Source organism: Adiantum capillus-veneris, chromosome 5 (assembly GCF_014529385.1).
Source record: "Adiantum capillus-veneris isolate H3 chromosome 5, ASM1452938v2, whole genome shotgun sequence".
Taxonomy (NCBI): domain Eukaryota; kingdom Viridiplantae; phylum Streptophyta; class Polypodiopsida; order Polypodiales; family Pteridaceae; genus Adiantum; species Adiantum capillus-veneris.
The window spans coordinates 2,493,715-2,520,503 of record NC_140935.1 but is presented as its reverse complement, the minus strand read 5'-3'; the positions used below and the strand labels follow the sequence as shown (position 1 = coordinate 2,520,503).

At 45.9% G+C, this 26,789-nt stretch overlaps 1 protein-coding gene across 1 annotated transcript in view; it reads right to left on the bottom strand.

Moving 5' to 3' along the window:
• Positions 1–25,826, bottom strand: part of LOC147456783 (V-type proton ATPase subunit c''2-like) — a 31,422-nt gene extending 5,596 nt beyond the window's left edge. The window contains exons 1-2 of the mRNA XM_086511918.1: positions 25,669–25,826; positions 25,514–25,591 (exon numbers count right to left, since the gene is read on the bottom strand). Of these exons, the coding sequence (XP_086368044.1) occupies positions 25,514–25,591; positions 25,669–25,769 (179 nt within the window). The 5' untranslated portion in view covers positions 25,770–25,826. The remainder of the gene's footprint in view (positions 1–25,513; positions 25,592–25,668) is intronic.
• Positions 25,827–26,789: the final 963 nt, after the last annotated feature.

The following is a 26,789-nucleotide window of genomic DNA, read 5'->3' as shown; positions in this document are numbered from 1 at the left end:
GAGCACCTCAACATCATACTTGATATACTTGTCCAATCCATAAAGGAATGCCTCCTTGCGCTCCGCATCCAATTTGCGTAATTGAGTGCCGAGCTGCAAAACACGATTAGAGAAAGACATAACTGGCATACCATTTTGCTTGAGACCGCGCCAATCGTCCTTCAATCGTGCTAGGTATTGAGGTGGCATGAACCGCGCCTTGAGCTTGTCTTGGAAATCGGCCCAATTGAAGGAAAGGAGCGTGAATTCGTCGGCTTCCTCTAGGTGCGCGGCTAACTGTGCCTCTTGCCATGCGTGGTACCAATTGATGGCATCACCGACAAGGTACATAGCTGCCGTCAAAACTTTGCTATTTCTTGTCTTCTTAGTTGTCGCAAAATAAGCATTAAATTGATGCAACCAAAAATGAATAACCGTAGCATCCATCTTACCATCATACTTACTGAACTGGATCTTCTCTATGACTGGGTTGTTGGAGTCCGAATCTCGGCTTGCGCCACTTGATGAACTATCAACATCTTTGGCTGGCTCGGACTTCGAGGTGAGAACATGTGTTGGACCAACTCTTCTAACCAATCTTCCACTAGTCTCTCAGAAAAGAACTCTCAAAACGAACCTAAGGGTAAAGCTCACACAATGGCTAAACGTAAGCTCACTCCAGATGAAAAGGTAGCACAAGGAATTCTAGGAGGATACATCTCGTCGGAAGAGCAAAGCACTTATTCTAAAGAAGGTCATTGTTTTCATTGTCACATTAAGGGTCACATAAAAAGAACATGCCCTAAGCTTGACTCAAATGAATCTAAAGAATCCACAAAATCCACTTCCTCTGTCAATGCAATAAATGACAACACGAGTGTACCCCAAGTTTCTCATGACCCTCCCATTGATGAGTCTCTCATTAAACGTTATAGTCATATGACGAGGCAGCGTTTTGTCATATTGTTTGACCCAGACAGTATGCATGATGTGATTAGTCCCTCTTGTTGAGAGAGCCCGCCTAGAGGTTATTCAGAAATCTCCTCTTGAGGTCTCTGGCTTCGCTCCCGGTATGGATTCTCTCGTCACGAAGGAGTGCTTTGATGTGTTGTTTACAGTTCAACAAGCTGCTTTCCGTAGAAAATTTTTAATCTCTCCTCTTTCCGGATGTGATATGATTTCGGGCATTCGATGGTTTCGTGAGCATAACCCTCTCATTGATTGGGCGGAAAATACGTTCACTTTCAATGCCAAAAGTGACTCTTCCATTGTCATTCGTGGAGAGCAAGTTGTTCATTCTCCATCTCTCATTTCTAATGTGCACGTAAAGATTGAAAGGATTCAGGAGAAGGAGCCTCTCTCCGTCTCTTTTTCTCCAAAGCATGACACACAGGATTTGCATGATGAATTGCATGACAATGACAAGCATGATGATTTGGATTTTAAGGACAAGTATGATAATTTGCATGATGATCAAGATGTGATTTCTCACAAGCATAAAGATGATGTGATTGTTCACAAGGATGATGGTTTAGTTGATGCTTTTTCTAGCGAAGCTAACCTCGTTGCAGATTCGATCAATCACGAAGAATCGATCTTGGCTCTCGAGTCAAGGTCCACAGAACCCCCACAGGAAGATTCGATCAAACACGACGAACCGATCTTGGCTCTCGAGCATAGGTCCAAAGAACATGTCACGTGACACATCCAACCCTATGTGTCCGCGGACAAGCTACAACATAACAGGGTTCAATCAGTCTAGTCAGTCTAGATTAGAAGTGATTTGGCACTTTTGTGAGCCTATTCGTAGACCGTGCATGCCCAGTCACTTAGTGTAGATGCATATCCTCTGGTTGCACATAGCATGATCATCAGTATTCCCATCAGAATCCATTAGAATCAATTAGGGGATTTTTCCAATGCATTTAGCCTATTTTCCCTATTTTTGACATTTTTCACTTATTAATTTAAGTGACTTTCCAACAAAAGTAGGTAGGGCAATTTTGCTAAGAAAATATATAAGCAAACCCAAGTTAGCACTCAATGGCAGAAGAGGCAGCAGGAGATCCCCGCTCAACAGGCACCTTCTCAGCAAGAACCATCAAGAACTCCTTGCCTTGGCGATTTCCCTCTCCCTTGCCTTGGCGTTTCCTCCAAGCCTAGCGTTTCTGTTTCTAGCAAGTCTCCACCGCATTGCATCCCTTGCACTAGCCTTTCTGCAATAGATTGCATCGCCACAGTACCCAGCTTTGCTAGCGTTTTTGCTACTCAGCTCTCTAGCGTTTTTGGCTGCCAGTGTCCAGCGTTTTCAGCCATAGCGACAACAGATGAACCAGCGATTTTCAGCACCAAGCACGGTAGAAAAACAGTGATTTCAGCCCTAATTTACAGCAGCAAATCCCAGCGTTTTGCAGCAGGTATATCAGCGTTTTTGGCGGCATATACAACAGCGTTTTTTTCAGCCCTAAAAACGCAGCCAAACCTGCATTTTCAGCCGCCCAAAACAGCCCCAAGTTCAGTAGATTTACAGCAGATAGAAGATCACAGATTTCAGCCCTTAAGTCATCGTCGTCGTCCCTGCCGACATAGCCTAGACTTGCATCAGTCTCATGCATACCATTTGTACCAGATTGTGCAATCAATAGTAGACCACTCTCACCGACGAGAGTGGGGCCTTCGGAGGAGGGTTGTACGTCTCTAGTGTCGTATCTCTCTTCTCTCTCTATCTCTCAGTCTCATACACTTGCACGCACAGTGTCCATTCACTTTGTTTGTGATCATAGCAGTCTCTCATTAAGAACGGAAGGCTCTCCCTTCCATAAGAACAAAAGGAACCTTGAGCACAGTTCGGGGCTCTCATCTTGAGCAAAGCGCAAACATTCATTCCGCTACACCTAACATTGGTATCAGAGCTTTGGCAGTGTTCTGTATCACTCAAGGAAAGAACCACAAGATTCACAAGAATTTTTTTTGCTTGTTGCGGTCGCACGAACCCAAGTTCGCTTGGGCGTGTCGATTCCTAATCGTGTTTTTTGAAGAGTGACAGGAATCCCAAGAAAGAAGGGCTTGTCCAGCCTCTCCTTGTGTCTCTTTTCACTCATTGAGAGCGGACCGTGCACTTAGCGGCCGGCCAATCGACGTGAGGTGGGAAAAAGCAACCTTGGTGTGAGCGCAAGGCCGCCAAGCGGTGCGCCCGCGGAAAAGAGTAGAACTCGAGTGAAGAGAAGATCCTTCTCAAACGCGATTTACAAGCAAAAGAAAACCCCAAGAACCCAAGTTCCTCGTGGACTTACGAACCAAAGATCATAGTGCATGGTCGTCACCCGAAGCGGAATGGATACTTCGCATACAGGTGATGAGCATGAGAGAGGCGACGAAGGATTCTCCCCACCATGAGATTTTTCGAACCCTCCCCCTTCGCCATCTACGCCACGAGTTGGACCCACGTCTATGGAGGTGATGGTCAAGTCGATGTTGGACATGATGGCACAACAACAAGAAACGAATCGAGTTGCGTTGACACAACTCGCAAGCAAAGCAGAACAACAAGAAGCTAAGGACCGCGAGCGCGACGAAAGAAACGCAAGAATTGCCGCACAACAAGAAGCTAAGGACCGCGAGCGCGACGAAAGAAACGCAAGACTTGCCGCACAACAAGAAGAAAATCGCATTGCTTTGGAACGCGAAGGCGACGCACGAAAAGAAAGAAAAGAACTAAGAAAGGAGGAAGCGGCAACACGAAGCGCGGCCTTGGAGATCGAGCGTGAGGCTCAACGAGAACTATGCACTCAAGAATTGATTCGACAAGTACTAGCCTCGAAGTCTGAACCACCCAAAGATCGTGGGAGTTTCTCAAGTGGCGCAAGCCACGATGCGGATTCCAACAACCCAGTCACAGAGAAGTTGACTTTCAGTAAGTATGACGGTAAGATGGATGGAATCAGTTAGGGGATTTTTCCAATGCATTTAGCCTATTTTCCCTATTTTTGACATTTTTCACTTATTAATTTAAGTGACTTTCCAACAAAAGTAGGTAGGGCAATTTTGCTAAGAAAATATATGAGCAAACCCAAGTTAGCACTCAATGGCAGAACAGGCAGCAGGAGCTCCCCACTCAACAGGCACCTTCTCAGCAAGAACCATCAAGAACTCCTTTCCTTGGCGATTCCCCTCTCCCTTGCCTTGGCATTTCCTCCAAGCCTAGCGTTTCTGTTTCCAGCAGGTCTCCACCGCATTGCATCCCTTGCACTAGCGTTTCTGCAGCAGATTGCATCGCCACAGTACCCAGATTTACTAGCGTTTTTGCTACTCAGTTCTCTAGCGTTTTTGGCTGCCAGCTTCCAGCGTTTTCAGCCATAGCGACAGCAGATGAACCAGCGATTTTCAGCACCAAGCACAGTAGAAAAACAGCGATTTCAGCCCTGATTTACAGCAGCAAATCCCAGCGTTTTGCAGCAGGTAGATCAGCGTTTTTGGCAGCATATACAACAGCGTTTTTTTCAGCCCTAAAAACACAGCCAAACCTGCATTTTCAGTCGCCCAAAACAGCCCCAAGTTCAGCAGATTTACAGCAGATAGAAGATCACAGATTTCAGCCCTTAACTTATCCTCATCGTCATCGCCGACATAGCCTAGACTTGCATCAGTCTCATGCATACCATTTGTACCAGATTGTGCAATCAATAGTAGACTACTCTCGCCGACGAGAGTGGGGCCTTCGGAGGAGGGTTTTACAACGTCTCTGGTGTCGTATCTCTCTTCTCTCTCTATCTCTCAATCTCACACACTTGCACGCACAGTGTCCATTCACTTTGTTTATGATCATAGCATTCTCTCATTAAGAACGGAAGGCTCTCCCTTCCATAAGAACAAAAGGAACCTTGAGCACAGTTCGGGGCACTCATCTTGAGCAAAGCGCAAACATTCATTCCACTGCACCTAACAGAACCCTTACAGGAGGTTCTATGTGTTCGCATGATTAGTCAGCACGCATTGTTTGAGTGTTTCATTCATGATCGTTTCCTATATTTTAGTCAGCGCCTTTATGTGATCCCTTTTCCTAGGCATGACATATTGTACGTTGAGCACGTTTCACTCATGAATGAACACGGATGTATGCGGATTGTTCATAAAAAGCTAAAAAGTATGCATTCAAGGAAGTCACATTCCATGTCTCTTCCTTGGCACGACACAATTGTAGAAAGAGCACATGAAAGTATGAGCACCAAGCATGGGCATTTCCGTTGTGAATTGCCACAGTTGATTGATTTAGATCAGCAAGACAAGAGTCAATCTCATTGTTTGCGTGTGTGGTGAACGGTTTGGCACTTCATCTATTTGTTCATCTACATTGCATGCACAATCTTTTAAGAAGATTAGATTTTTTCCAGTCACTTTACATGGAATAGGTATATTCATGTTTTTGTGTTGAAAGTGGTTTTAAGAATTTTCAGCCATTGAGATTCTTGAAGAAGAAAGAAGCATGACTGTCACCAGCGTGTGACTACAATCTATCCTTTTTGTTGATTTCTTTCTTATTATCTATTTACTTTCACTTTTTGGAAACACCCCTCGGGAAATCTAACTGCCCTGCATTGCATAGCTAGTGTGGAACTGTCCAAAGGGAGTCCAGGCCTGAGGGCAAGAGAGCACTAAGGACTATGGTTAGCCAAGTGGGGTCATTGACTAACCAAAGTGGAATCCTTTGCTATAGAGGCTACATTTCAGTTCTGGATGTGGCCACAGTGTACAAAGAGGGTCGGATGACCTAGAAAGATACAATGGCAGCATCTCCTAAAATTTAGGGAACTGCTATTTTGGGACCTGAAAATGTCTTCGCGTCATTACGTGCAGTTTGACATGGGGATCATTTTGTTACTCTGTGGCCAAGTCAACAGAGGCTGCAGGTGAGATATTTTTAGACCCGAGGGTCTAAAGCGGGAAAATGCACAAATGAGTGACACTTGGCACTCTGAGGCCAGTTTACTACTTATAGAGAAGGCAAAAACGTGATTTATAGCTGGGAGGCTCATTTTGCAAGTCTCTGTCACAGGTTAAGAGCTATGGAGTGCTTGCTTTCCCTCTTATGCACAGTGCGGTGCCAGGAGTGATGCCCTGCACGCTACGCACTACCCTCTCTCTCCCCTTTGGCAGTATGTTATGCCCCTCTAGTGGGCTCTTCATTTGACCAATGTACAGTTGTGTGGGTTCATGCGCGATTGCCGAGGCAAGAGCCTCTTGCACAGGTACTGGATTAGCTAGCGGCTAATCCCCCCGCAGGTACAGGTGAATTCGGAGAGGTTTCACGCCAGAAATCTCGTCCAATTCAAAGGGCAAGTAGCCCTATAGGTGCGGGAGCTCGAGGACTTGCTACGGATGCGACCGGCACGCGAAACGGAGCCCGAAACAGTGAATTACAGCCTGCTGTGTATTTTTGCAGGTTTAGGGTTTTGGCCCTAAACGGACCCTAATACCCCCAGGAGGTTCGGGGATGCAAGGGGACCGCTGTACAGGTGATCTGGCGCATTTTCAGGGCTGAAAACAGAGAATTCAGCGTGCTGCAGATTCTCGCCAGGTTTTGCAAAGTGCCCGTATGCGTCGGGAAAGTCATTCAATGCGTGGGAATACTGACTGTGAAGGGTTCTAGTACAGTTATGCTGCCAAAATCGGGCTGGAACAGTGGAAATTCAGCCGAGTTTGTGCGGGGCAGCTTGTAGGGAACCACAGCGTTTATTCCCTCTTTTGAACAATAAAGAAATACCGAAAGGGGCGCCTAAGTTAGGGGCCAATCTGGTGTTCGTCTACTCATACAGGTGCAATCTAGCAGCCTCTATCCCTCTCCCCTTTGTTGTGTCTTGAAAGTACAGGTATAATAGACGACTAATAATGGGTGAAAGCTAAATCAAGGTTTGAAGTAAAGTCTACCGCCCTTTTTGGATTGAACAGGCCGGTTTCATGGTTCCATCGACGGGATCAAATCACTTTTTCCCATAGAAGTGAGCCTTGGTCAGTTTTGGGCTTGAAGACACAGGGGATCATAGACCAGACACAGGGAATTGTAATTATGGCTGACAGACCAGATGATGTGACTGAAGAGGTTTCCTCTTCACAGGGTCAACAGACACATGAAGTGGGTGAGTCGTCAAGACCACCACAGACAGATGATGATATATTCAAGACCCAGTTGGCTACTGCTGTGGCTATGTTCACACAAGTAATGCAGAATCCGAGGTTTTTAGCCTTTCTGCAACCTCCTGTTCCGTCTCAGCAAGTTGGGTCACTGGATCATATTCAAAAGCCTGCCAAGGCTCGAGCACAGGTGATTCATACCGCACACTCAATGGAAACACCTGTACACTTGACAGAGAACATGCAGTCTCCACAACCTATGCTTAAGGTGCAAGAACAGGTGGCTGAGATGCCAGTTTTTCAAGCTGTACCAATTCAGCCCGCCACCTTTCAGCAGCCTATAGCTGGTTCTAATGGGCAGGGAAGCAACCTACAGGCTATGCAACAGGTCTTCCCACCACCTTCAGTACACCCTGGCTATTTTGAAGGTGGATCGGTATTCCAGAGCATGGTTGGTCATGCACCTGGAAATCAGTTTTACACGCCAGGAACAGTGTTTGGGGGTGCTCAAACAATGATGCCTAACCCCATGTATGGTGTCACAGGCATGCTACCAGGGTTTCAAAACACTCAGGGCCAATTTGGGATGCCACATGCAAATTTTGGTATGGCTGGAATTACAAATCAGCAGCCAAATATGGCATTTCCAGGTCAAGTTAATAGCGGCCAAGGAACACAGATGAACCCTAATAGTGTTCCCATGTTTCAGTCACTTCCATATGACAATTTAACACCGCTGGAGAGGCCAACTCCGTACAAAGAAGGTGGCAAAGGTGTGACATTCACGACCTTTACAGGGTTTGATGACAGGAAGAAGGCTCTCTCATTCCTCCAGCAGTTTGACAAGGCCTATGCAGGGGGAAACTTTACAGAGGCTTCAAAGGTCCGCAAGGCAGCCACTTTCTTGACAGGGAATGCGGGACAATGGTGGACAACTTTATTGCTTCAAGGGCAAGCTCCGTCCACATGGATTTATTTCAAGTAGATTTTTGCAGCAGCATGGTTATCTGATGACTTTGAAGCAGATGTCATGACAGAATGGCACCAGCTTAATGCTGCCACTTGCAAAAATCTGGATGATTACAATCGGAAGTTTTGGAAAGCTCTACTTCCAGTAACTTCCTATAGGTTTGTGCCATTGACAGAACAGATTGAAAAATACTGTTGTGGCCTACCCAAAGGATTGAGAAAATACTGCACGAAGACAAAAGTCACTACTTTGACGCAGCTCATCGAGGTAGCAAACACTGGCAATGGTTTGCTCAAGGGAGAAGATTGTGAATTTAACACTGGCGTCAAGGCAGGATCAGGCAAGAAAAATTCAGCCAAGAAGCACGTTCCCAATGAGGCTCCTAAAGGGACTCAGGAGTTAGCCAACGCAGGGAAAGACAAAGCTACGGCTGAATCAGAAAAAGGACCAGCAAAGAAATGGAAAAGACGTTTTCCTCGCAAGTCAGAAGAGCAAAAGAAGGTCCTGAGGACAGAGAACAAATGCTTTATATGTGAGCAACCTGGCCACATTGCTTACAATTGTCCTACAAAGAAAAGGCCAGCTGATTCTGATGACAAGGAAGACAAGAAAGGAAAGAAGCCCATGGCTGGTCTAGTGCCAGATATGGTGGGCGACAAGCCAAATTCAGATGCAAGTGAGCTTTGCAAAGCATGGGGAAAGGTCAAGGATCAAACAGTGCTTATCTTCTTTGATCCAGGTGCCAAAGCCAACTTCATTTCCCCAGAATTGGCTTCAAAGTTGGGAATCAGACCTGAAGAGATTGGGTATACAGCAGAGGCAGGTTTGGCATGTCCTGGCCATACAGAGGCTGTGACGCCCATCATTGGAAAGTTGCGTCTACATATCCAGTCCTATGTAGATGCTGAAGAATTTTATATCATGCCACTGGACGGATGTGATGTGTTGTTAGGTATTCCTTGGTTGTTTCGTGTACAGGGAATCATGGATGCCTACAACAAAAAGATCACTGTACAGAGCAGGGGAAAGACTCACATTCTGAATGTAAAGCTTAAAGGGGAGTCTATTCCTACTGTATCAGCTTCTGCTATTACTTCTATAATGAAAAAGCATCTTTCTGCGTACTTGGTTTTTGCACGTCAAGTGTCAGATTGTGATGAATCAAATTTATCTATGTTAGATAAAGAAAGGTCAACGTTTTTACAACAGTATAGTAACTGTTTTTCCGATTCATTACCGTCTCAATTACCGCCAGAGAGACCCGAGGACCATGCGATAGATTTGGTGCCAGGCAGTAGCCCACCAAATAAGCCTCCGTACAGGGTTAGTGCGGCTCAGCAGAAAGAGATAATGGGCCAAGTACAGGAGTTGTTAGAAAAGGGGCTGATTCAGCCCAGTTCATCTCCATTCTGTTCTCCAGTGTTGTTGGTGCAGAAAAAGGATGGCTCATGGCGTATGTGCATCGACTACCGTGCACTGAACAAGAATACCATCAAGCAAATGCAAAAGAGGCACCGACTAGGATTAGGGAAAGTAGCAAACTGATGCCCAAGTAGAGTTGGTTGCCCACCAGCATAGGGACCACCTAGCCTACCGCTACCTTTGGATAGAGCATTCCCATGTGAAACGGCACCGGTTCAAGTCCGGGGAAGTCGTGAGCGAAACTGGATCGAAGCTTTTATCTATATAAGCTACAAAATCAAAAAGCAAAAAAAGAAGTAAAGAAAAAAGATAAGAATAACATTAGTAAACCGGTTGCAAGTTGCAAATTCTAGGTTCCCTATACCTAGAATTGATGATATTATGGACAAATTAGAAGGAGCAGCTATATTTAGCAGGATAGATCTAAAGAGTGGGTACCATCAGATCCGCATTAGATCAGAGGATGTGCACAAGACTGCTTTTAGAACAACGTTTGGCCTTTACGAATTTTTAGTGATGCCCTTTGGTCTCACAAATGCTCCTGCTACGTTCAATAGGATGATGGACAGAATTTTCCGTCCACACCAGCAGTTTGTTGGTACATTCTTTGATGACATGATAGTCTATTCAAAGAATGAAGAGGAGCATAGGCATCACTTGGCCATTGTGTTCAAAGAGCTACGCAGTCATAGGTTGCTCATCAATGCAAAGAAAAGTGAGTTTTTTCTGGAAGAGATTCACTTTCTGGGACACATTGTCTCAAAGGATGGTGTCAGAATGGATCCTGCAAAAGTTGAAGCGATCAAGTCATGGCCAAATTTGAAGATGGTGCATGATGTCCGAAGCTTTTTGGGACTATGCTCCTATTACAGAAGGTTTATCCGAAATTTCGTTGAGATTGCTTCACCTTTACATGCTCTTCAAAAGAAGGCAGTCACCTTTAGATGGACACAAAAAGAGATTTCAGCTTTTAATCTCTTAAAGGAAAAGATGACTTCAGATCTAGTCATTGTGTTGCCAGATCTTAGGAAGTCATTTGTGGTCCAGTGTGACGCCTGCGGTAGTAGCATTGGTGCAGTGCTAATGCAAGATGGCAGGGTAGTAGCCTATGAGAGCAGAATTTTGCAAGGGCCAGAGATGACCATGCAGGTCTATGAGAAAGAGTTACTGGCTGTGATTCATGCGCTCTTAAGTTGGAAACACTACCTGCTAGGTGCAGATTTCGTTGTCCAAACGGACCATCAGACCTTGCGATACTTCTTGACACAAACAAAGTTATCTGAGAAGCATATGCGATGGGCAAATATCTTGTCCATGTTCCATTTTCAGATTGTGCATGTGGAAGGCAAGAAGAACGTTGTGGCTGATGCCTTGTCAAGGAAGCCACAAATTTCAGCTGTGTCAATTCCTTATCATCATGAACTTGATGATATGAGAGAACAGTATGCAAATGATGAAGATTTTACAAGGGTCTTCGAGCAACTAATGGATGGACAACGTCATGAACACTATCTTCTCAAAGATGGGTTCATGATGATGCATGGCAGATTGTGTGTCACAAAGCCATTGCGACGCAAAGTTATGGAAGAGAGTCATGTCCCACCGTATGCAGGGCATCGTGGTATCGATGCTACAGTTAAAGCGGTTGAGACATTCTTCTATTGGCCTACATTGAGAAGAGATGTGGATGCCTTTGTGCGAGAATGCCTAATATGCCAAAAGGTCAAGTTTGACAGGCAAAAGGCACCAGGGTTATTGCAACCACTACCTATTCCAGATAAACCATGGGAAAGTATTGCTATGGATTTTATCTTTGATCTTCCGAGAACACAGACAGGAAACGATGGTATTTGGACCATTATTTGTAGATTCAGCAAACAGGCTCATTTTATTCCTGTCAGGAAGAAGATAAAGCCAGATCAGATGGCACGCTTGTTTATGAGCAATATTTTCAAGTATCATGGCATGCCACAGTCGATTGTTAGCGACCGTGATCCACGCATGACAAGTTTGTTCTGGAGAGGCTTGTTTGAGAATATGGGCACCACGCTCAAATTCTCTTCGTCATTTCATCCTCAAACAGATGGGCAGTCAGAAGAGGCAAATTCTACTGTCCTAGATCTGCTGAAGTGTTATGTGTCAGAGCATAAAGGAAAGTGGGAGCAGTATTTGCCATTGGTGGAGTATGCATACAATAATACAGTGCATTCCTCAACTGGCAAGGCACCCTTAGAGATAGTTGAAGGTGGCAAGAAAGTTCCTCCCATACTGCATACAAAGGACAAGATATTTGAAGCAGATAAGTATGTTCAGGACATGGATGAAATGTACAAGAAGGTCAAAGTGGCCTTAGAAAGGACTCAGGCAAAACAAAAGAAAGCAGCTGATCGTCACCGTCGTGAAGTGGTATATTCACTTGGTGATTGGGTGCTTTTACGCTTTGAAAAGGCAAGGTTAAAGAAGATGAAGGGCAAGGAAAGACTGTTTCCAAAGCTCAGCATGCGTTACTATGGGCCTTTTCAAGTATGCGACATAATCAGTGATGTTGCATATAGGCTGAAATTGCCTGACAGTTGGAAGATTCACAATGCGTTTCATGTGAGTCTTCTCAGACCCTATGTGGGTGATGTGCCAGAAGATATGCCAGCTAAAGATCAGCCGGAAGTCGAGGAACTTGACGAGATCTTGGTCCCTGAACAGATTTTGGCACACAAAGAAAGGAAAGTCAAAGGCAAGGTTGCTAGGCGTTACTTGGTAAAGTTCAGAAACTATCCACCAATGGATGCGAAGTGGATGGAAGAAGGTGAACTTGCAGAGTCACCAACTGTGTTATCACTTTACCTTGAAGCCTTCGATTTGCAACCTACCTTGACCCCTTGAGTTTCAAAGCTACATGGATTGTCAATGTGACAATGGCTTCTGAAACAAATGATGTACATGGTATTTAAAGTGAGCTCAAATCAAATACCTGTTACATGAATGTTAGAGCTGTACAGATTATCAGTTTGGCAATTGCTCTTATGGAATGTCCAAAAGTTTGGTTAGTGCTATAGAAGTGAGTATTTCTTGTCAGTTTGTCAAGGATACAATGATTGCTTCTATTGAAGAGTACATGTGTAACTGCATTCTTAAACTGTCGGTTTGGGTATGCTCGAAAGTGTTCCGGGATCCAACGTGTACTATAAGACAGTGGCAAAATGTGCAGCTACCATTTTGTCATTGGAAAGTTAGTGACTCAAAGCAATGGCAGAGTGCGAAGCTACCACTATGTCATTGAGACAGGGTTCACACGCACGCAATACATGAGTCGACGAGGTGTTGAATACACTAGGGTTGACAATGAGCATGTATGTGTCGTATATGTGTCGACAGGTGTTGAATACATCAGTGTTGACAGTAAGCATTTACGACATAGATGCAAACGAGGACGTTTGAGATTTCAAGAGGGGGATATGTCACCAGCGTGTGACTACTATCTATCCTTTTTGTTGATTTCTTTCTTATTATCTATTTACTTTCACTTTTTGGAAACACCCCTCGGGAAATCTAACTGCCCTGCATTGCATAGCTAGTGTGGAACTGTCCAAAGGGAGTCCAGGCCTGAGGGCAAGAGAGCACTAAGGACTATGGTTAGCCAAGTGGGGTCATTGACTAACCAAAGTGGAATCCTTTGCTATAGAGGCTACATTTCAGTTCTGGATGTGGCCACAGTGTACAAAGAGGGTCGGATGACCTAGAAAGATACAATGGCAGCATCTCCTAAAATTTAGGGAACTGCTATTTTGGGACCTGAAAATGTCTTCGCGTCATTACGTGCAGTTTGACATGGGGATCATTTTGTTACTCTGTGGCCAAGTCAACAGAGGCTGCAGGTGAGATATTTTTAGACCCGAGGGTCTAAAGCGGGAAAATGCACAAATAAGTGACACTTGGCACTCTGAGGCCAGTTTACTACTTATAGAGAAGGCAAAAACGTGATTTATAGCTGGGAGGCTCATTTTGCAAGTCTCTGTCACAGGTTAAGAGCTATGGAGTGCTTGCTTTTCCTCTTATGCACAGTGCGGTGCCAGGAGTGATGCCCTGCACGCTACGCACTGCCCTCTCTCTCCCCTTTGGCAGTATGTTATGCCCCTCTAGTGGGCTCTTCATTTGACCAATGTACAGTTGTGTGGGTTCATGCGCGATTGCCGAGGCAAGAGCCTCTTGCACAGGTACTGGATTAGCTAGCGGCTAATCCCCCCGTATGTACAGGTGAATTTGGAGAGGTTTCACGCCAGAAATCTCGTCCGATTCAAAGGGCAAGTAGCCCTATAGGTGCGGGAGCTCGGGGACTTGCTACGGATGCGACCGGCACGCGAAACGGAGCCCGAAACAGTGAATTACAGCCTGCTGTGTATTTTTGCAGGTTTAGGGTTTTGGCCCTAAACGGACCCTAATACCCCCAGGAGGTTCGGGGATGCAAGGGGACCGCTGTACAGGTGATCTGGCGCATTTTCAGGGCTGAAAACAGAGAATTCAGCGTGCTGCAGATTCTCGCCAGGTTTTGCAAAGTGCCCGTATGCGTCGGGAAAGTCATTCAATGCGTGGGAATACTGACTGTGAAGGGTTCTAGTACAATTATGCTGCCGAAATCGGGCTGGAACAGTGGAAATTCAGCTGAGTTTGTGCGGGGCAGCTTGTAGGGAACCACAGCGTTTATTCCCTCTTTTGAACAATAAAGAAATACCGAAAGGGGCGCCTAAGTTAGGGGCCAATCTGGTGTTCGTCTACTCATACAGGTGCAATCTAGCAGCCTCTATCCCTCTCCCCTTTGTTGTGTCTTGAAAGTACAGGTATAATAGACGACTAATAATGGGTGAAAGCTAAATCAAGGTTTGAAGTAAAGTCTACCGCCCTTTTTGGATTGAACAGGCCGGTTTCAATGACTCCAGACAAAGTTGAAGCATTGAAGGAGCCAGAGAAGACTCTGTCGCTTTCGACGCGGCCCAAAGAAGCAAGCGTTGCAGGACCTTTATGAAGTTCAAGTATCGCACGACCCACACATCAGAGTGGGCTGGCAAAGAGTCCTTTCGAGGATTCCGGATGTTGTTAGCGATCTCCCTCGACGCCATACAGTTCGGTACCAGTACCTCACTTTTAAAAGGAGGGGATGTCACGTGACACATCCAACCCTATGTGTCCATGGACAAGCTACAGCATGACCAGGGTTCGGTTCAGTCAAGTCAGTCTCGAATAGGAAGTGATCTGGCACTTTTGTGAGTCTGTTCACACACCGTGCAGGTCTAGATACTTAGATTACATACATATCCTCTGGCTGCACACAGCATGACCATCAGATTCTAGTTAGATCCCATCAGTAGCATTTTTACAGTGCATAGACCTATTTTCCCTATTTTTGACATTTTTCACTTATTATTTTTAAGTGACTTTTGTTGGAAAGTAGGTAGGGCAATTTTGCTAAGTTTGTATATAAGCAAACCAAAGTTAGCACTTTCTCGCAGAAGAGGCAGCAGGAGCACCTTGCTCAACAGGCAACTTCTTAGCAAGACCCCCCACATCAGCAAGGCTGGCGTTTTTGCATCTGCAAGGACCTAGCATTTTCATCCACAAGCAGCCTGGCGTTTTGTGCACTCTCTCATTAAAGAACGGAAGGCTCTCCCTTCCCTAGGTAAAAAGGAACCTTGAGTACAGTTCGGAACACTCATCTTGAGCAAAGTTCAAGATTCATTCCGCTGCACCTTACAAATGACACGACACAAGCCAAACTCACACCTAGACACATGTAGTGCGCCGACATCAAGCTCACCTCCCAACCATAGAGCCAATATGAGCTCAACCTCGAGCCTGGAAGCCTACAGCCAAGCGAGCTAGCCTCTGCCACAAGGGCCGGTGTCCCATACCACCGAACCCGCACCAGTACGGGTCCAAGTGTGATGATCACACAAGATGTCTCACAAATGAGACAAGTCCTATTTATAGGACTTCATAACCAAAGGGCCATGTTCACAATCGCCGAATATAACTGCATGCGCCCATCCTAATGTCTCGAGATATAACACTTCCCCTCTTATTTTTAATTGCTGTCCTTAACAATATCCTCGGTTATGAAGTTGGGAATCATTTTTTTGTGAGAGTGCATGTGCGAGAGAGAGAGAGAGAGAGAGAGAGAGAGAGAGAGAGAGAGAGAGAGAGAGAGAGAGACCGCCAGAGATGGGGTAACCGGACGATCAGCCCCCCACTGAATACCAGAGCAAGAGACCCTCAATACATCAGATGTGAGTCTATGACTGAGAAGTGAGTACCCCCCCTGCCCCCATATATAGGTGCCCAAGGGGGAGGTCGAGCAGTGCATGGCAAAGCCCCCACGACCCAACACAAAAAAGAAATATGAAGGGCGCCCGAACAAAGTGGGCGCTCGGACAATGCAGTGGGTGGCCAGCCCGGAGACATACTAGCCGTACATGCATGCCCTAGACCTATGTGACGCAACACAGTGGTGTAAATCTAACACCCCCTCTCAGCAACGAATGATGAACAAACCGCATGAAGCCGAAGATGTGAGGCAAATGATGAAGATGTCAACTGCAATGTCCAATGAAGGACAATACTCCATGAGTGTAGCAGCAGCCTGGGGTGTCACGACCGCTGAGAGATCTCCATGGGAAAGTGTCGTCACAAGCACTATAGAAAACTCCTGTACTCCACTGATATAGGGTGAAGATATTGCGTGAAGGTCCCGAATTGAGTGTGAAAAGTTAAAACAACTCCTTGTCGTGAAAGAAGTGCCAATAGACCTGCAAGTGTCCTGCCCAATAGGATCTGTGGTGTCTGTAGTCAAAACGTCTTGAGAAAATGGGGAAGCCTAGGAATCGTCATGAGCATGATCGGAAGCCTGTCAATGCATGAACCTGCAACCCAGTGTGGCCATGTGGCTAATGTTAGAGTGTGCAGTGGAAGGTGAGAGAGAGAAAGAGACAATGGCACGAGAGAGAGAGAGAGAGAGAGAGAGAGAGAGAGAGAGAGGAGATAGATGGTGGGAATAGGGGCTAGTCGGGCAATAATCCTCAATATAGCCCAATGACCTAAAAATATGACCCTCCAATATAAATGGGGGAATATGTGACCAAAACAGGTCTAAAGTGGAAAATGTGTTGAACAACCCTAAGTGTGCCTGAGATCCTTGTCCAACAGGTGTACGGGTGGCCAACCCACAACCAAGGGCCAATGCACGTGATGTGTGTGAAGAGCCTGTAGACAGTGTGCGAAGCATCTGGAGATGAAGAATCTAACACCCCCCACCCCCCCTCAACAACAGATGCAGAGAAGCTGTCGAGGAGAATGCAACACACCTAGTAAATCTGGAGAGGATGTAAACCCTGGGGAGAAAAGGATGAGGAGCGCCAGCCAAACAACACGACAATCCATATGGCACCAATGTGATGATGACCAAGGGTGAGGAAACTCCGATCAAGTCGCAGAAGGAAGCTGATGGAGTGGCAAGCTACGGAATAAGTCGCTGAAGAGGATTTATATGAGGAAGTAACCTAAGATGAGCGTCCAATAGCCCATCGGTGATGATCACCACTAGGATGGAGGGACCCGACGTAGCAGCAGGAGACAAGACATGGGGACCCCCCCTGAAGAGGAACACTCTGACCACGAGGAGAGGAAAAAACTGCCGAGGTGGGAAACCAGTAGCATATCCAAGTCAAAGAAGCTCTAGCAGAAGAGGGAGGAAGAGTAGGAAGAAGAGGCTCAATAGGGAAGGCATCGTCCACCGTAGTAGACAAGATGACAAGATAAGCAATCCATCCATGTAGAGACCGCAATATCTGCAATCTTCCAGGAGAGTAGTAGTCCCAAGGGTATATATATAAGCTGCAATATGATCTGTCGTTCCATGGCAAACACACAATATCGTACAAAAGAGTCGGAGGAGATTCTGTGGAAAGTCAACCTGTGGCAACACATCCACCACTCGGGTCTGGACAAAATATCCAAGAGAGTATGCAAGTGCAAGTCGTAAAGACGTGCAACATAGCAGAACTCCCCCCGGGAAAGTAATGGAATGTGGTGAGGTAAAGGACGGCTGAGAGGATGCATCGGGAAGAAAGACCGGTATTAGAAGTCATAGCCTCGGAGTAGTCCAGCAAAGCAAGGAACATCCATGAGGTCTTCACCATGTAAGTAGTGCATAGGTACATCCAAACTGCAAGTGGAGGAGCCACAGGACCAAGCAGAAGCAAAGAAGAGGCTCTGCCAAGTAGAGGCAAGGCAAAAGAGCCACCATGAAGTAGTGTGCCGGAAGAGACCATGCAGGCATCCAAATGCCAAAGGATACTCACATCTAGGAGTACATGTCCAAAAGAAGTGTCTGATGTGCCAAGAGGCACGTGTCTATCGTATAGAAATTAATGGAGGTGGTGGATAGGGCAATCCCAAATAGAGAGAACACTCGAGGGAGAGGGAGAGAGGGTTACTGGGGGAGAAGTAGCGGTAGAAAACACAAGCCACGTCCACATAAGTACCTGTACCGATCCAATCCATTGCATCTTCCCGAGGGCAAGAGAGCCTCGAGGAGGGAAGATCTACAATGTCGAGGGAGATCCGTCCGTTGTGCCAGAACCTATATCTGAGTCCATGTCTCAATGTCGAACAAAAAGGAGCAAAAGTGAGAAGAGGATATGAATAACTGCGCCGGATAGAACGCCAAATGACCGCGAAGTAGGGTGTAAGTGACGGGAGAGGCAAGGTAAACCCGAAGGGATGCTGAAGGGGGAGAGTAGAGGTGCTGTCCAAAACCTGAAAACGAAGCAAAAGGGAGCTGGAAACATCGCGAGAACACAAGGGGTTTGAGCAAAACGCCAAGTGATGAAATCACCGGATGCCAAGAGTGTAGGTGAGGACTGTAAATACACCAAAACAGGCTGAAAATCAGCAAGGTAGAAGTCAGAGAATCGTCGGCAAAGTCACGAGATGCAGACAGCTTGCAGATGAGGAAACCGGGGGCCAGAGGTGGAAACACCTGGCTGTCCAAGCACACGATCTGAATGAGCTGAATACACATGTGGTACAGCTTGCCAAAAGGGTAGGAAGTCTTGGCTGAAAACTGTATGTGAAAACGCAGGTCAACCTTGTTGTGGCCTTGCCAAATTGAGGGCCAGATAAGTGGCTGAAACGCTGGCGATGAGGGTCAGCAAAAGGTGGCGATGGTGAGGGGGGAAGGAGGGCGATGAAGCTCAGAGTGCAGAGGACAAGGCTGAACCACGAAACGCTGGTAATGGCAGAAAAACGCTGCCCTTAGGAAGGAGAAAACGCTAGTGGGGTAAAAGCAGATCCTCCGCGATGAAAAAGTCACGCAAGCCTCCTGGAGCATAGGCGATGGCTGATCCTCAGCCTAGAAGCTCTGATACCAAGTCAGAGTGTGCAGCGGAAGGTGAGAGAGAGAGAAAGACAATGGCACCAGAGAAAGAGAAGAGACATGACAGGAGGCAGATGGTGGAAAGGCTGGCAGCCCAATAACTCCAGATGGCTACATGGTGTGAGACAATACAAGACAATGAGAAAAGAGGGTGCTCCCCCTCCTATATATAGGAGAATAGGGTCTGGTCGGGCAATAATCCTCAATATAGCCCAATGACCTAAAAATATGACCCTCCAATGTAAATGGGGGAATATGTGACCAAAACAGGTCTAAAGTGGGAAATGTGTTGAACAACCCTAAGTGTGCCTGAGATCCCTGTCCAGCAGGTGTACGGGTGGCCAACCCACAACCAAGGGCCAGTGCACGTGATGTGTGTGAAGAGCCTATAGACAGTGTGCGAAGCATCTGGAGATGAAGAATCTAACAGCTAAGCTGTGTAAAACTCCAAGAAGGCTAGCTGTAGCAATCTGTGCCATAAACATCCTCCGAAACAAGGAAAGCCAGATTGAACAGTCTGCATTGTAGAAGCTATCGTTAGTTGCAGCAGTCACCGATAGCGCGCATGGGCCACCACCAGATGGTGTCCTGTCAGTAGGTAGGGTAATCCAAGATGAGGGGAAAGCGACTCAACAGTCTGTGTTGTGAAGGGCCTTTGGGAAAAGGTGTGGTCAGACCAAGTTGTCTACACCATAATCATCCTTTATGAAGAAGAGAAGCCAGACTGAGAAGTCTGTGCTGTGAATAATCTCTGAGAAGAGAAGTGGACAGACCAATCTGTCAGCGCCGTCTTGCCTGTGTCTTGCCTGTACCTCCTGCCTCCAATCCTCCCGTGTCAACCAAAACCGCATCTCAGTGTGGCTCTCAATGTGAATGAGCTTGGAGTGGCCTAAAGTGGCACGATCTTATGCCGTCTTTATGCTCTCTTTCGCGATCTGAAGCATTTCTTGCATATGTGCAAGAAATTGACTACTGATCGCATCTTGATCCCTTGAATCTAGTGGCAATTGGTGGTTTCCGCTCATAACCGTACATAAGCATAAACGGGCTATAGCCAGTAGCCGAGTGCTTTATACTGTTATAAGCAAACTCAATCTGTGGGAGATAGTGTTCCCAATCAAATTGACGTCAAGAGACATACACTCATAGCATGTCCTCCATAGGTTGATTCGTGCGTTCGGTCTGTCCATCAATTTCAGAATGATATGAGGATGAAGAGACGGGTCTCCAATTTCTCGAAGATCGTTTGCCAAAAATTGCCTGTAAATTTTGGATCATGATCACTAACAATTTCATCGGGGAAACCATATAGTTTGTATAAGTGTTCCGCAGAGAGCTGAGCTAACTCATGGCTTGCCGCTTTTTACAGTGGAACGTGTAAGGATAAATCGTGCCATTTTCATGAGTCAATCGACAACGACGCAGATGGCATTATGTCCACGGTTGGTTCGGGGTAATCCAACTACAAAATCCATAGAAATGCTGGTCCATTTGCTATCGGGAATTTGTAAAGGATGTAATAACCGGGTGCGTTTTTGTCGTTCAGCTTTGTTGAGTTGACATTGTGTGCATTCCTGCACATACTTTTCAAAAGCTTTCATGTGCGGCCAATAAAATACCGGCCAACCAAGGCCAAAGTATGGTGTATGCCAAGGTGTCCTGCATTAGGTGCATCATGACACTCGTACAAAATTTGCTTTCGAATATCCTCATCAACGGGCACACACACTTTGCCTTGCTTGAAAAGTAATCCATTACGAATGGAATACTTCTCCGCTACCTTTCTCTCTGTAGCCAGCTCAGAGGCGTCCGGACTGCCATAGCTTCCTGGGCTACGTATTCCCTCTTAGACTCATTGCCAGATTGCACCAAATTGACAATCGTTTTGGCAACGCCCTTTGAGAGAAAGAAAGAAATCAATCAAAATTTCAGCAAACGAAAGAGTATTGACCTTCGAAATTCTACTAAGGGCGTCGGCTACCATATTGGTAGCACCCTTACAGTAGTGTATCTCGAAGTCGAGCTCCTCCATGAGTTCGGCCCACCTTGCCTATTGACCATGAAGGTCAGACTGATCACATAGATATTTCAAAGAATGGTGATCCGTCCATACCATGAAGCGGACGTAAAACCTAATAAGGATTTTACTTGCCTAATCGTGCAAAGAATGGGCCAATCCAGCACAGCACGTATCTCTTCTCGAGGTCAATGCGAATGCCATCAGCCGAGATGACATGACCTAGATACAACAATTCGGTGCGAAAAAATCCGCACTTGCTTTACTTCGCATACAATGTCACAAACTGATGACGTGTCAAAGCCCTGATGAAGGGAGCCAACTTGCAGATGTCGGTCGAGGGGCCTAAAGCCTAAGAAGAACAAGTAATAGAAGAAGAAGTCCTACCAACTTATGGGGACCCCGTCCAATGGGGCTCCAAGTGACATAAAGAATTAGAATAAAGCAGGACTCATACACACACAAGAAATTGCGACGCTGGCTGATGACGTGGCAGATTTTCGAAAATCACGTTGGTTGATGACGTGGCATGTTGTATGGATTTCCGTGTTTTGCGTTGACTACTGGCGTGGCAGCTGTACGGAATTCCAGATTTTACACTGGCAGCTTTTGAGCATCGCTTTTGGACCAGATGCTTTGAATTTGAAGGCTTTTCACTGTAAACTGCTTTTGGGGCCTAGGGCATTTAAATATGAGGTTAGGACTGATTCTCTGGCATGCTTCCTAGAGAAGGTGCAGAATTTGGAGTATCGGCTTGTACTATGTTGATGCAATATAAAGAAATACCGAAAGGGGCGCCAAGGTTTGGGGCCAATACTCTCTGGGGTGGAATTCCGCCACTCCGTGTTGCGTGTCGTCTCTCTCTCTCTCAGTTCAATTGTTATTGAAGTGCTAAGAGTCTGTTCAGTCTATTCTTTTCTATTGGCACGTGGTGCCCATCTTGTGACATACAACTTTTCTCGCCTCAAAACACGCAAGACGAGACAAAGGTGTTGTAGATGCTCCTCGAGTGTTTTGCTGTAAATCAAGATATCATCGAGGAACACAACAACCCACTTCCCCAAATTCGAATGAAAGAGATCATTCATAATTTGTTGGAAAGTAGCAGGAGCGTTGGTCAACCCAAAGGGTAAAACCGAAAACTGGGAATGTCCATACCGAGTATAAAACAGCATTTTCAGGAATCACACGAGTGTAATGTGCAACGGAAGTGAATGATGGTGTATGGCTCAGGATGAGTGAACAATAAGTGCTCAAGGTTCCTTTTACTGACAGAAGGGAGAGCCTTCCTTGACTGAATGAGAGAATGTGCAATGACCAAACACGAGAGTGGAATGCAAACTGCGGGTAAGAGTGCTAGAGAGAGAGAGAGAGAGAGAGAGGACACGATACCAGATGGGGTCCCAAACTCCCCTCTAAGGGCCCCCCTCCTCTCTATTGCTAGAGAGGTATTTGCTTTAGATTGCACAAAGTCTGGTACAATGCTTCTACATGCTGTGGTACTTGAGGAAGACTATGTCGACGACGGCGATGACGATGACGATGTCGACGACGACGACGTGGTCAAGGCTGAAATCTGAAAATGCTAGGTAATCTGCTGTGGATCTGCTACTGTGGCGGTACTTTGGGGCTGATCTGCAACCGCCGAGGCGAGCTAGGGCTGAAATGCAAAAACACTGGCTGATCTGGGCTAAATCTGCAAAACGCTGGCTGTTGTCTGCTGGATCTAAAAACACTTGACTGATCTGCTACTAGTGGTCGATACGGCGAGAATCTGCAACGGGAAGTTGCAGTCCGGCGAGGCTAAGGGCTGAAAACTGAAAACGCTCAGGGCTGTGGGCTGAAAATGCTGATTTCCTGGTGCTGAACTGCTTTGAGAATACGCGAAGGCTGGGGCTTGACGAGCTGTAAGGTGCAACGGATGTGAATGTTGAACTTTGCTCAAGATGAGTGCTCCAAACTGTGCTCAAGGGTTCCTTTTACTTAGAGAAGGGAGAGCCTTCCGTTCCTTTAGTGAGAGAGTGCAATGATCACAAACAAGTGAATGAGACTGTGAATCAAGGTGCTGAGAGAGTGCAATGATCACAAACAAAGTGAATGACACTCTGAATGAAGGTGTTGAGACTGACAATGAGAGAGAGAGAGAGAAGAATACAACACCAAATGGTTCTCAAACCCTCCTCCAAGGACCCCCCTCTCCATGGCGAGAGAGGTCTATGCTATTGATTGCACAAATCTGGTACAATGGAATAGATGCAATGGACTTGCCGACGATGTCGACGACAATGATGACAATGACCAGGACGGGCTGAAATCTGAAAACGCTAGGGCTGAAATTTGGAAAACGCTAACTTCTGCTGAATTCTGGCACAGATGCTGAAATCTGCGGACAGCGGGCTGAAACTGAAAACGCTGGCTGATTTGACGGTACGGCGAGGATCTGCTGCGGGTAGGTGAGATCTCTGAGGCTAGGGGGTGATCTTGTTGTGTCTAAGTACTGAAAACTGAAAATGCTGATGCTAGGGGCTGATCTGACACCGGAAATCTGCAAAACACTAGGTCAAGTCTGCAACTGAAACAGCCAGAGGAACTGTAGCAAAAACGATGGTCTTGATTTGCTATCTGCTAACGCCAGGGCTGATCTGGTACTGCTGAAAACGCTAGGCTGAAACTGTAGCCAAAACGCTAACTGATCTGCTGTTGGCTGGAAACGCTAGGCCTCCTGCCGGTCTTGCTGAGAAGGCGCACTGTAAGTCGGTGGAATTTCTGTTGCCCCTTCTGCCAGATAGTGCTAGCGCTAGGTTCCTTTTAAGAACTAAGCAAATTTGTTCTACCCAGTTTCCCAACAAAGTCACTTATTAATAATAAGTGAAAAATGGGTTCTGTGCATTGTAAAATGCTCATGATGGGTACTTACTGTCATGCTGATGATCATGCTGTGTGCAACCAGAGGATATGCAACTACTCTAAGTGCTTGGACATGCACAGCCTGCGCACAGGCTCACAAAGGTGTCAGAACACTTCCTAAGCTGACCTGAACCCTAGACCTGAAGTAGCTTGTCCACATGCACATAGGGTTAGATGTGCATGTGACATCCCCTCCTTTTCAAAGTTAGGTACTGGTACTGAGCTGTATGGCGTCGAGGGAGGGCACCAACAACTTCTGGAAATCTGAACGCTTCGCTGGCCCACTCTGATGCGTGGGTCGCAATACTTAAACTTCATGAAGGTCTGCAATGCTTGCTTCTTTGGGCCGCACCAAAAGCGACAAAAGGATCTATTGTGGCTTCAATGCTCCAACTATGTCTATAGACGTAGGTCCACCTCCGTCAAGAATCTCCGAGGAGGAAAATTCCTGAAACCACTTCCAACACAAAATCATGAACATACCCATTCCATGTAGAGTGACTGGAAAAATACTATGCTTCCTAAATGACTGTGCATGCAATGGAGAAGAACCTAGTGACGGAGTGCCAAACCGTTCACCAAAAAGTAAGATCGAATCTCGACTTTTACATCAGCAAAAAATAGCAAATCCTCCACAAGCTCACAAAAAACACTGGTGCAGAGGGGAACTTTCTCGTCACAAAGGCGTGCTCAAGAGCTCCTCCAAGGAGGGCGATTGCAGATCTAGCTCGTCTGGGCCTCATGCTCTGATACCATGTCGAAGTGTGTGAGACAATGGCACGTGCAAAAAAACAAAGACAAATAAAAAAGGCTGGCAAGCCCAATAACTCCAGATGGCAAACTCTGCAAATCATGCAATAGAAAGGATAAAGAGCCCCCTAGGCCACAGATGTGGTGAGCCAGGGTAAGGTCACGCAAATATCTACGTCAAATACCACCGCCAGAAACAAAACCCTCATTCTAAAAAATGATAAAATGGTCAAAACAGGCCTAAGACGAGCAAAGTGTTAATGTAAATCCTAAATATGCCTAAGATCCCTGTCTGGCGGTGTACGGGTGGCCAACCCACAACCACGGGCCCCTACACGTGAGATGAGAAGCTTGTAAGCATGAGGAAAAGCATCTCAGGCAAACATAATACTCTAACAACACTTTGTGTCGATGGTGTGTCTAAAGAAAGTTCCTCTCTTTACCGTACTCATTTAAGCATAAGTAAAACTTGGAGGATGGGCACTTCTCTCTTCACCATACTCATTTAAGCAAAAGCAAAACTTGGAGGATAAGCACTTCTCTTAACTAACAAGTCTTTTGGCATTGAAAATGACAGAAAATGGAAAATAACAAGAGCCATGGTCCCTCTGTGTGTTACTCGACCTAACATTGCACACAACACTCTTGATCTGATTGACGTTTTCTTTTGTGACAGGTAGGAATTAGAAATGCTTGCTTCATGACAATTTGAGGCTGCTGATAGCTGACTGTGATCTGTCACATCTGATCGATCTACGCAAATAAAGATTTTCTGGGGACAAACCCTGTGCAGGACATTGAATCCCCACACAGAAGTTACTTTCTTTTAGTGGAATGATCCTTTTTCCGTGAGAGATAGGAGCTGTTCTATCTTAAAATCCTTCAGAAACGTGAACTGACTGATAAAGAAAGTGGCTACCTGATCAGGTTTTTGGAGGTAATCCGTGGAGCTTTTATGGCTGCTCCAATCAAGCTACTACCAGTGATGTAGATACCCCTAGTCAGGAAAAGAAAATAATTAGCGCCCATCTGCACAATAGGCGTGCTTGACAAGACCCAGAGAGCCTCGCTTACCATGATGCGCCCAAAACAGAGACGCCGATGGCAATGGCGATGCCGACTGCAGAGAAGGCATAAGGGGAGACGTTCAGGAAGGCTGTTCCCAGGTACCCCATCTCTCGGTTTTTCTGTTTTCACGAATACTCATGAAAGGGTCCCTTATTGAGAATCATGCAACTGTTAAACTCGGTGACCTTGTGGATGAAAAGAGACTCTTTTAAATGTGTGCTACAAACTAGTGTGGTGAGCAGGAGAAATTTTGTGTCTAGGATGTCTAATGCGTGTAGATTGTCACTAATCACAACGTTCAAACAACCGCTTTGCTTTGATTATGTAGCCATCACCAGGAAGAAACACCTCTATTCAACGCGTCCAATATGGAGAGCCCAAAAGACTTGAGAATCAAAATCTTAGATTGCCTGTGTCACGAGATCAGACATTGACATAGTGTAAAAAGGCAGATTTTATGAGGTCGGGGCCCCCTCAAAAGGGCCTTTCCACTATGCAACAAGATATGCTAACCTCTTCATTAATTATTGTGCTTTGTAAAGGCGTAGAACTTCATAAATGAGGTAATTACTAGCTCTATTTAACTTGTTTTTCACCTGCAATATTGGTCTCCCCCTCAAAGGCATCCAATTTTGCAAATCGGGTAGCCTTATGGAGAGGGAGATGTTGGATTTAGGGTTGCAAGAATGCACACACAGCTTGGAGACGAAGAAGACATATGTATTGCTAAGTGTGCAAATACAAGATAAGTTGGCCCTAGAGTGATGGGCAAATATACAAAGCATGGGGGAAAGAAATCTCCTACTGAGGGAAAAAAGTACCCCAGCAGTCCTAAATGTGTTTACACCCATCACTACCATATACATGGTGACAAATCCCCCTAGGAGTGATATAGTGAAAGAGAGCTAGCAATAGAGTAAAAGCAAGTGTCATACCCTATGGACATGATCAATCCACAAAGGAAAGCAAGCTCGAAGCTTTGCGAAGAGTTTCAAACTTCTCACGAGGCAATGCCTTTGTGATCGGATCTCTAAGTTGTCCTGTGTCGACATGTAAGCCAAGTTAATCTCTTTAGCTGAGAGTCTCTCCTTGACATAGTCATTATGCACCTCAATGTGATTTGTGCG